The sequence below is a fragment of the Dromiciops gliroides genome, chromosome 1, assembly GCF_019393635.1.
Source record: "Dromiciops gliroides isolate mDroGli1 chromosome 1, mDroGli1.pri, whole genome shotgun sequence".
Lineage (NCBI taxonomy): Eukaryota > Metazoa > Chordata > Mammalia > Microbiotheria > Microbiotheriidae > Dromiciops > Dromiciops gliroides.
The window spans coordinates 576,988,240-577,000,282 of record NC_057861.1 but is presented as its reverse complement, the minus strand read 5'-3'; the positions used below and the strand labels follow the sequence as shown (position 1 = coordinate 577,000,282).

At 37.1% G+C, this 12,043-nt stretch overlaps 1 protein-coding gene across 2 annotated transcripts in view; it reads left to right on the top strand.

The window, feature by feature from the left end:
* Positions 1-12,043, top strand: part of LOC122737166 (COBW domain-containing protein 1-like) — a 63,940-nt gene that overhangs the window by 29,470 nt on the left and 22,427 nt on the right. For both annotated transcript variants that reach the window (XM_043979633.1, XM_043979634.1), the window contains exons 8-9: positions 2,744-2,830; positions 6,670-6,714. In XM_043979633.1, coding sequence (XP_043835568.1) covers positions 2,744-2,830; positions 6,670-6,714 — 132 coding nt within the window. The remainder of the gene's footprint in view (positions 1-2,743; positions 2,831-6,669; positions 6,715-12,043) is intronic.

Sequence of the window (12,043 nt, the reverse complement as noted above, 5' to 3'; positions counted from 1 at the left end):
GGTGAGAAAGAAGGCTGTGGGCCTTAAAAATCAGAAGTTTATTTCATCCTAATGGTCATAGGGAGCCAACAAAGATTTTTTAGTAGAACTGCCTTAAGATGATGATTTGGCAGCTGGATTGGAAAGGGGCTTACTAGGGGGCAAATACTGATAAAACTACAGTTTAATGGTGAGAAGGGTCTTGAACTGACATGGTAGCTTTATGAATGGAGAATATGGCCAGAGATGAGAGCTCTTTTTGAGATTGTATTTGGCAACTGATTGGATATATTGGATATCATTGAAAAGGGGGAAGAGTCAAAGATTAGAAATCTAGGTAACTTTGAAGGTGATGATGCTCCCTCACAAAAACAGAATTGAATGAAGTATAGGTTTTAGGGGAAAGATGATGAATTCTGTTCCTGATGTGCTAACAGGGCAGTCAGTGGGCAATCAGAAATACAAAACTGGAGCCCAGTAGTTTTATAGAGATTTGGGGAAAGTCTGCGTCAAAATGGTAATTTAATTCATGGGAACAGTTGAGATTGTCAGTGGACAGAGTAGAGTCAGGCAAGAAGGAAGCCCTTGAACCTTGGCAGGGCACAAGATAAATGATGGCATAGCAAAGGAGACTGAGAAGGAATAGTCAAGACACTTCCAAGGAGAGCCAGGAGTCATGGAAGCTAGAGCAAGGGGGTGAGGAAGCAGGAGCTCTGAAAAATGGCCATTGAACTTAACAATTAAATATTCATTGCTAATCTTTGATAAAGCCAGTTGAGGTAGAGTGATGGGATTGGAAGCCTGATTTGGGAGATTTAAAGAGCAAATTAGTGGAGAGGAAATGGCAGCAGGAATTTTGAATGCTTTTTGGCAGTGAAGGGTAGGAGAGAGCACAGTAGCTTGAGGGTGTTCTTTACTGATGTCTTAGGAGTCCTTTGGAGTGCATTTGTTTGTTTGTTTGCTGGGTTTTTTGGTGAGGCAATTGGGATTAAGTGACTTGCCCAGGGTCACACAGCTAGTAAGTGTCAAGTGTCTGAGGCTGGATTTGAACTCAGATCCTGAATCCAGGGTCAGTGCTCTATCTTCTGCGCCACCTAGCTGCCCCTGGAGTGCGTTTTATTTTAAAACATCAAAATATTACCAGGTATGTGTCCTATACAATTAGATACTCAAATTTTTTGTGATGATGACAAAGAGCCTACAGTATATTTTTGTTACTATTTTTTGTCATCTTATCCTCAAAATAGCTAATGTGGTCTCAGGAATATTACTTTAAAATGTAGTCAGATAACTAATCCATTGTTGGTGGAGCTGTGAACTGATCCAACCATTCTGGAGAGCAATTTGGAATTATGCCCAAAGGGCTATAAAGCTGTGCATACCCTTTGACCCAGCACTACCACTTTTGGGTCTTTTTCCCAAAGAGATCATGGAAGGGGGAAAGGGACCCACATATACAAAAATATTTATAGCTGCTCTTTACATGGTGGCAAGGAATTGGAAGTTGAGAGGGTGCCCATCAATTGGGGAATGGCTGGACAAGTTGTGGTGTATGAATACAATGGAATACTATTGTGCTGTAAGAAATGATGAGCAGGAGGAGTTCAGAGAAACCTGGAGGGTCTTGCGTGAGCTGATGATGAGTGAGATGAGCAGAACCAGAAGAACATTGTAAACAGTATCATCAACATTGAGTGTTGATCTACTGTGATGGACTATATTCTTCTCACCAGTGCAATGGCACAGAAGAGTTCCAGGGAACTGGTGATGGAAGAGGATCTCCAAATCCAAGGAAAAAAAAAAAAGAACTGCGGAGTATAGATGCTGAATGAACCATACTATTTCTTTTGTTTTTGATGCTGTTGTTTTTTTTCTATTTTGAGGTTTTTCATCATTGCTCTGATTTTTTTCTCTAAACATGACTAATGCAGAAATAGGATTAATGTTATTATGTATGTGTGTGTGTATATATATATATATACATATATATATATATATATATATATATATATATATATATATATATATATATATATATATAACCTATATCAGATTACCCGCTGTCTAGGGGAGGGGGGAGGGAGGGGAGGGAGGGAGAAAAATCTGAAATTGTAAAGCTCGTATAAACAAAAGTTGAGAACTATCTTTACATGTAATGGAAAAAAATAAAATACTTTATTAATTAAAAAAAAATAAAACAAACAAAAAAATGTAGTCAGATAACCATAATTTGTTGCTTTCTTAAGTATTACATTTTAGCAAACACAATTTTACTGTTATTTTTAAAACCAATTTTGCAGACAACTAAAGATTAATCATTGTTATTTGCTTAAGTCCATACTTTGATTTTTTTTGACATATTTGTACTTTTCTTGGGCCAGAATTTTTGTTAAAATTATTTTTGTCTAATTGATAGTATATCAATAGTGATGAGAATGAGTTGTATAAAGAAAATTGTTATATACTGTTTTTCTACATCATAAGCTCCTTGAGGGTAGAAACTGTGCCTTGTTCATTTTTGTATTCCCTTCAAAGCCTTGCAAGTGTGTGTACCACATGAAGGACTTAGTAAATATTTGATGTGATCTGATTTTTAGTTTATAATAATCAGTATTACTCACTTTGACTAAAGAGTGATAAATCAATAATCACAGATTGCATAATAGGCTAATATTTTTTAAAACTGGGAATGATGATTTGAAGAAGCTTCTCATACTTAAGTATTTAGTTTTTTAATTCTTGTTTTCTCTCTTTTTAAATTTAGGCAGGTTGCTTTGGCAGATATCATAATAATCAATAAAACCGACCTAGTTGCAGAAGAGGAACTAATTAAAATAAGAACAATCATCAGGTACAGGATTTATATGCTAACCACTCACTATTTGAAATGTGTTTCATTTATACACCACTTAACACTGTTGTTTTTGTTGTTGTTTTTTTTTTGGTGGGGCAATGAAGATTGATGAGGTGTGTCCTGGATCGTACCACTAGTGTCAAGTGTCTGAGGCAGGATTTGAACTTAGGTCTTCCTGAATCCAGAGCCTGTGCACTGCTCCACCTAGCTGCCCTCAACCACTTAACATTGTTAATTGGATTAGTCGCATCCTCAGAAACATAGTGTTAGGCAAAACTATCAGTCCATAGAATCTTAGATTGAGAATTGGAAGAAACCACAGAGATCATCTAGTCCAATCCCCATCATTTTACAAATGAACCGAGGTTCAGAAACTTTGAGTGATTGGCCAAGGTTACACAGGTGGCAAAGCCAGGATTCACACCCTGGTCCTTTGTCTCCAAATTTTAATTCCTCAGGAATTATGTCAGTAAGTGGATTGTTGGACAGAAGGTGTTATAGCAGAATTTTATGTGGTCACAGAGTTTACTTATGATAAGTTGATGTTGATTGAAAAACGTCGTTGGTTGATGCAAAATTAAGTCTGTTTGTAAAACATTCATAAGTTATAGCCTATTAGAATGAATTCATTGTGTATTATGTGTTAGACTGAAATATGCATATCTTGCAAATAAAAACATTTTTAGCTTTCTTAGTATTATAGATTAATCCTTAAGATAAGGAGTAAGATAATAAAACTTCAGTGGCTCCTTTCTATGATGACTCCTTTCCTGCATCATCAAGACCCTTTTCTTTTGCCTGGTACTCAAGGCCTTTGGTAGCCTATCTTCGACCTACCTTTCCAGTCTTTTCTTCCCTTACCCTAACATTAATCTTCTGCTCCAATCAGGTTGATTGACTTACTGTTTCATGAGCATGCCTCATCAGTTTTTTCCTTAGGTTTTTGCCTTGTCCCCTGCTTATACAGCCCTCCCCCTCCTCTCTTTTTCCTTCTCTCTCTTACTCATTTTTTGAGGTCCAGCTCCAACTCAGAATCTTTTTGCGAATCTTTTCCTGACTACTCTTGTTTAGAAAGGTCTTTCATTCCACTAATATCCTATAAGAGTTGTCTGTTACTGTCCAGGGCCTCTCATGATGTTTTGTACTGTTATTTAACTTCCATTTTTCTTTTTTCCTTTGTTAGATTTAAGTCTCTCAAGAGTAGGGGCTATTTCCATCTCTCTTTATATGATCTTAGTTGTGCCTCTTCTGTTCTTTGGAGGTCATAAAACGTGGCTAATTTGTTCAAGAAAAATAAACTTAGGCGTTACTAGATTTATTGACTTTCTGTTTTAGACTCTGTGAAAGATATGAAAAATCAGAGCAGTGGGTAGCCAAGTTGTATAGAATAATAGCAAAAGTTATTTGTAGAAACACGAAATTGAGATTATCAAGGGAAGTGCTGAAAAGAGAGTGGCCTGAAAGGAGCAGAGAATTTCCAGATCTCAGACTGGTTTATAAAGCAGTAGCCATCCAAACCAGTTAGTATTAATTGAGAGAGTAGAATGGAAACAGTGGAACTGAGTAACTCATCATTCCAGCTCTTTGAAAACACGTGTGATTCTTTAAAATATATGTTCACGGAAAACGAGGGTTTAATTTTTTCCTGCACATTTAATGCAATTTTTAAAGGTAGTCACATATTAATAATTTACATTTTGAAAAGTTGTGCTTATCTCTCCTAAGAAAAGAAGTATACTGAATGTCTAATAGCATAGAGACTTTTCCTTGTACTGTAGTGTCAGAGAGACTAGGAGTCTGGCCGATGCTGTGATGCATTGAGACAATTGATTATGTCTCCTTTGATTCTGAACATCTGAATAACCCAGTTTCAGTGCCATATTTTAAAGTAGTGGGTAGGGGGCAGCTAGGTGGCGCAGTGGATAAAGCACCCACCCTGGATTCAGGAGGACCTGAGTTCAAAGCTGGCCTCAGACACTTGACACTTACCCCAATTGCCTCACCCCCCCCAAAAAAAAAGTAGTGGGTAACAGTAAGATTTTTGAGAAAAACATATAGCCTGTATAACCAAAAAAGAAAGAGGTGACCAGTAATGCTTCCACTCACACCTCCCATGCTCATAATTGGGGTGTCTAAGCTGCAACCCAGCAAGATAGCTGTCATTTAATTGTCAAGCACTCAGTAGTTATGCCATTGTTAATCATTCAGCTTTCTGCTGTTCTCTCTTTTTTTTTTTTTTTTTTGCGGGGCAATGGGGGTTAAGTGACTTGCCCAGGGTCACACAGCTAGTAAGTGTCAAGTGTCTGAGGCCGGATTTGAACTCAGGTACTCCTGAATCCAGGGCCGGTGCTCTATCCACTGTGCCACCTAGCCGCCCCTCTGCTGTTCTCTTAAAGGGTACTGGATAAGAGTTTTGGGGGAAGGATTTGGGAAATCACTTGGGTCTCTTAGCCTTTTGCTTCATTAACTCTTCACATTAGTGTCCTGCTGAATAAAACTTGAAAGAGAATTAAAAGTGTAGAGGGGAATGTAGCCTTCAGGTCGTCCAGTAAAGAAAGCAAAAAATATTGTTTTTGTAAATTGTTAGAAACAGAAAAGTTTGCCTTTGTAGCTTCATAGGTGGGATACTCAATCTGTAGGCAGAGATTAGAGTATATGGACATTGTCTAGGGCATGTAATCTTATTGTCAGGGATGGTTATAAAAGACTAAAATTTAAAACAAAACACAACACTTTGGGTCTCATCGGCATCTATAAAATGAGGGGTTTGAATAAGATGATCTCCAAGGTCCCTTTCACCTCGAAGTCTGTGGTTCTAAGAAAAATGGAGGATTAACTTGTGCTGCTTCATCATCTTCATTGAAAGTGCATGGTGAGAAGATAGATGGTGTGCAACTTGAATAATGTGAATGAAACAAAAACCTCTTGACCCCCAACAGTGAAAGTGACACACAGGTTAGAAATTACAGCCAGGGAAACTATTCATAGAATACACATAGAAAGGGACAGAGGTTTGCTGTTTTTATGGATGTTGACGGTAAAGCTGAGGTTTGAGTGAGTTTTCAAGCAAAACTGAAGGGCATGGGAAATGTATGAAGTCTGAGTAGGTAGGTTAGAGACAGCATTCATTGGTCATAGACACAGAGATATAGTCAGGGTTTATAGGTGAGGCATCAGTGATCAGAAGCTTAAGGTAACCACAGAAAGGAAGAAGAAGAATCTGAGTGAATAGATTTGGTTCATTTACTAGTGGGAGCTAACAGGAGGAAACTTGAGAAATAGGCCTCAGAAGACTGAGAGCAGTACTTCATATAGTGATGTAAGGGGACAGATCCATATACAAAAGTCAAATTGGCTTATAGCCATTATCCCAAGGTAACTTTTAACTCTGCCAACATTTAAGTTCCTTTCTGAGGGAAGGTAGATAGGGTAATTTCTGTGCCCTAGAACAGAGAGCAATGTTCTTCAGGTGCTGATTTTGCTAAGGAAAGCCTATGGAACAGTGCCCTTCAGTAAGCCCTCAGATAGCTTAAAAATGATGGGGCTACTGGCTATTCAGAGAAGAACCTGTCAATGGAAAAAACGTTTCCAAGAATGGTAGGTTTTATCATTATTATCAGCTGGGCATAAATTTATTTCAATTTTCAGGAAAAAAAATAATTTCAGTATTAGGTGTGTACAATTTTCAGTTGTTTTTTTCCTAGTCCTGAGTCAGTGTTTGTGCTTATTTAGTCCTTGTTTCAGCTGTAATATTCATTGCTTTTTTGGTTTTGCTTTGGATTTTGAAAGTGTGACATTACTGTTTTTTAGTTTATTTCTGTATTTGTTTATTTCAGATCAATAAATGGACTAGGAAAAATCTTAGAGACCCAAAGATCAAGGTATTTTTAATTCTTTTATTGCCAGTACTGTATTGTATTCTAATAAACTGATTATCATTTCTTAGTATGATTGAAGCATCTGCAGATAATATATTATATTGGTCTGATTCAAGTCTACATTCTCCTCATTACCCTTACTCCAATTCTAGCTTATATCAAACTATAGTGTTGTCTGTAATCAATTATTTTTCAGTGTATGCCTGTATATTTCTATTTTCCTTTAAAATAAATCTCATTTTAGGGATACAGCTTATATTTGAGGGTCTCCTATAATTTGGACAATAATGATGATTCTTTTAACTATTTGAATTTTACAAAAACCATGACTTTCTTTAAAAAATACTTCTTTAGATGCTTAAAAAAAAAAGATCCATTTTGTAAATTGAATTGCCACACCTGAGCTTCAGTATTGTTATAACTATAGTTTGGAAACCATCATTGGCTACATGAGATTAAGTTTTTCTTTAATGAAAAGTAAGATTAAAAAAAAGCCTTAGTCATTCAAGGTTAAATTAGTTCTTTAGCCTATAAATGTGTGATTTTGAGTGGGTCATCATAATCTAGGTATTAAAAGTACATTTAGGGGGCAGCTAGGTGGCGCAGTGGATAAAGCACTGGCCCTGGATTCAGGAGTACCTGAGTTCAAATCCAGCCTCAGACACTTGACACTTACTAGCTGTGTGACCCTGGGCAAGTCACTTAACCCCCATTGCCCTGCAAAAACAAAAAAACAAAAAGTACATTTAACTTTCAAATTTATTTAAATCCTAATGTATAATTTAATTACTTAAATCCTAATGTTTCTTGGTTGCTTAAAAAATTTCTCAGTACTTGGAGTACAACAATCAATACTACGAAAGGTTGGTGCCTTAATCTCAGGTAGTCTTTTAACTTATATAGTGTAAAGAATGAAGAAATTGACAATTAATCAAAGATGGTAAAAGCTAGACCAATTCAAATAGTAACTTTCCATTAGTCCGTAGGTATTTTAAGAATCCAGAAGTGGTCACCAGTCTCTCTATTGTGGCATTTTGCATGGGTCTGTTCAGTTTAGTGAACCTTCCCCATTTTTGTGGGGAACATTTTTCTTTTTTCTTCCAGCATACTGACAATTCTACAAGTTCTAGTGAGTTAAACATTTGAAACGTTTTTGTTTTCTTGCCTTATCACTTTTAGTGTTCATTTAAAAAAAGAAACAAACAATCATAAATTTGTCTCTTTGTGAGGAGCAGCATTGTGGGATAGTGGAAAGAGTGCTCTTTCTGGAGTACTAGGACCTAGATTCTTACCTCCACCCAGGAAAGTCATTTTACTTTTTTAGGTCACAGTTTTCTCATTTGTTCAATGAGGGGCTGAGGTCCCTTCTGGAGCCAAAGTTAAAATCCCACCATGCTTTGATAAGCTTTCATCATCCAAACTAGTGTTTAGTGTTCAACAAAATAGGGTGTCTGTGTTCATTTAATTTTCTCATACTTAAATACAGTAGACCAGAGAGCAAAATGTACTTTAAAGTGAAAACAATCTTTTTGTTAATGTTTGCTGAGAATGAGCAAAATGAGATTGCTGAGAATGGACAAAACTAACAACACAACTGGTAATAAACTAACACAGGCTTTTTATCTTGTAAATTCACAATTTTAATCTGACAGACAGGTTTTGGTATTTTGTCTATTTGGGAAAAATTTAATCATTGTTTTCTAAACTCCAAGAGCCTGATTAAAATTTAGAATTTTAATTACATTTTTGTTATTTCTATTTTTATATAATCCTTTGGTATTTTTTTCTAAAGAAACAGTTTTTTGTTTTTCCAATTTAATTTGGTATTATTAGTTGGGTCCTTACTGTATACTGGCCATTGAGGAATATAAAAAATTTAAAAGGGTGATTGCCTTCAAAGAACTTATGATATATTTTTAAAAGTTATTATATTCTTAATATTTAAAACAAATATTAATCAAGTTGAACAAGAGAGATTGAATATCCAATAAAACCCCCCAATTTTAATTATTTTAAATTTTAATGGAATAAGAAAAAAATAGCAAGTATAATATAAAATTCCTTGCCAAAATACATTTGCTCTCATGGGGCAACTAGGTGGCGCAGTGAATAGAGTACTGGCCCCGAAGTTGGGAGGACTGAATTAAAATCTCACCTCAGACACTGACTAGCTGTGTGACTGGGCAAGTCACTTAACCCCAGTTGCCTCAAACATCCGGACCCATCTCCAGTCATCCTGATCTATATCTTGCCACTGGTCCCAGATGACTCTGGAGGAGAGAGTGAGGCTGATGAGTTTGCACAGCCCTGTTTCACCTAAAATCCAGTTCACTGCAAGTCATGATATCACCCAATGTCACCGTCCTCTTCGAGAATGAAGTTGAAACAACAACTTTAACTAATGATTTTTTTTTTTTTAAGTGAGGCAATTGGGGTTAAGTGACTTGCCCAGGGTCACACAGCTAGTAAGTGTTAAGTGTCTGAGGCTGGATTTGAACTCAGGTACTCCTGACTCCAGAGCCAGTGCTCTATCCACTGCGCCACCTAGCTGCCCCCGAAACAACAACTTTAATAACCTGTCATTTCATCAATATGAAAACTCTTGTTATCAAAGAAGATGATACCTCCTGTGCCTAAGTTATGCCTTAGTTCTTTGGGAGTTGCTGTGTCTAAAAAAACATCACCTTGTAGGCAACATGATAATAAATCTCTCAGAACTTAAGACATCAATATTTGGGTGACAGATATACAGCCAATCACTCAAAAACATTTCTGACTTGATGGGACCTGCTTCATGTTGCTATGATGGCATAGTTTTCAGGAATCCAGGGCCATCAGTTTTTAGAGGTACTGGAGTAGGAACTTTGGTGCATGATTTCTTTCTCATATTGCCTTTCTTTTGATCTTGTGTGATCCCCAAATAATAATTTTTCCTATATCGTCTGTGTAAAATTTATTTTTAGAAATAAAACTGAAGCTTATAATGCTGACTATACAATGCAGGCATTGTCAGGTTTGAGTAGAGAGATGATTTTTAAAAAGTTAATAAGGATGGATTAATATCACAACAATTTTGGCAAATTAGAGCTAGGTTCTAATAAATAAAACCCATCAGGACTTCTTTTCTCTCTAGGCCCAGTTGTTTTGGTTTTAAAAATGCCACTTGGAGAAGACTTTTGAGAGAATCATAGGATTATAGATTTAGAACAACCTGTTAGCAGTGCAGAATACAAAAAACGTAATAAATTGTACAAATTGATGACTGATGTATGTGAAGGGCTATCATGTGGAAGAGAAATTAACATTCTCACATTATTTTTACTTTGTATTATTTTTTTTTGCGGGGCAGTGAGGGTTAAGTGACTTGCCCAGGGTCACACAACTAGTAAGTGTCAAGTATCTGAGGCTGGATTTGAACTTAGGTCCTCCTGAATCCAGGGCTGGTGCTTTATCCACTGCACCATCTAGCTGCCCCTGTGGAAGAGAAATTAATAGCTAATAACAGCTCACACTTATAAAGCGCTTTGAGGTTTGTAAAGCGTTTTAAATTCTCATTTTATTTCTTTTCTTTTCTTTTCTTTCTTTTTTTTTTTTTGGTGAGGCAATTGGGGTTAAGTGACTTGCCCAGGGTCACACAGCTAGTAAGTGTTAAGTGTCTGAGGCCGGATTTGAACTCAGGTACTCCTGACTCCAGGGCTGGTGCTCTATCCACTGCACCACCTAGCTGCCCCATAAATTCTCATTTTAATTCTCACAACCACCCTGTAATGTAGATGCTATTATTCTTATTTGACAGAGGAGGAAATTAGCTTAGAGAAATGAAGTTATTTGAAATTAAGTAACTGTCTGAGGCAGGATTTGAACCCATGCCCTCCTGAATGCAAGTCTAATATTCTCTTCGTTGTGTGTATCACACTATCTTTCTACTTAGGCTTGTTTTACTTGACCCCAGTATTGGAATAGGAACGGTGGGAAGAAATTGCTGGAATTATTCAGGATCAGTATCAGAAAAAATTTTGTAACAAATAGGAGGCCTCCAGAATGGACTGGACTGTCTGAGGAGGTATTGGATTTCCCCTTACTATAGATAGAGGTCCTCAGATGAAGGTCATCATAAGATCAAGGATTGAGAGTCTGAAAGGGCCTAAATCATCTGGTCATATAGTCAGCAAGCATTTGCTCTCTGAAAGACTAGATGATCCCTAAGGCCTTTTCAGACTCTAAATCCCCAGCTCTGGAGGTAGAAATGCAAACAAAAAGAAAGGCAGGCCCTGCCTTCTAGAAGCTTAGACTCTAGTGGGGCAAGATAGTACTGAAAAAGGGAAGGGGAAGGAAGGAGCTCCGCTTCCTTCATTTTCTAAATGAGGGACTGAGGCACAAAAGACTTAATTTCCCCAAAGTCACACCATAGTAGGTGGCAGAGGTGGAATTTGAACCCAGGTGCTCTGGCTCCAAATCCAGAGTTCTTTTCTTAAGCATTGTGGTCTCGTAGGACTCATAATGGGGGACATCTGGGGTCCCTTCAAACTGAGATTATCCTAAGCACACTCTTACAAACCATGATGCAATAAAAAATGTAATCATTAAAGGAAATAATGAACCAAAGATTCAGACTCAAGAAGAGACTAAACTATTCTAAATAATGAGTGGGTCAAAACTAAATTCTAGAGACATTAAAATTATATTAAAGGGGGCAGCTAGGTGGCGCAGTGGATAAAACACTGGCCTTGGATTCAGGAGGACCTGAGTTCAAATCCAGCCTCAGACACTTGACACTAGCTGTGTGACCCTGGGCAAGTCACTTAACCCTCACTGCCCTGCAAAAAACAAAAAAAAAATATATTAAAGAATGTAGGTAAATGAGATTTACCTTGTTGAGTTCAAATCTGGCCTCTGACACATACTAGCTGTGTGACCCTGGGCAAATCACTTAACCCTGTTTGCCTTAGTTTTCTCATCTGTAAAATGAGCTGGAGAAGGAAATGGCAAACCATTGCAGTATATCTGACAAGAAAACCTCAAATGATGTCACAAAGAGTTGGACATGACTGACATGACTGAAATGACTGAGCAACAAATGAGAGAACAGGCCAAAATATAATGGGATGCAACTAAAGCAACCCTTAAAGGAAAATTTTGATTCCTGCACACATGTTGACAGAGAGAGAGAGAAAGAACTGATGAATAGAATATGTGATTTAAAAAGACTTTAAAAGACCAGAAAACGACCAAGCCTCAAAGATGGGTCATTTTCATATTTCAGCTACATTAAAAAGTGTTGCAGTACAAGTTAATGCTTGCACAAACTGTGACATGGTTTAAATATCATGTC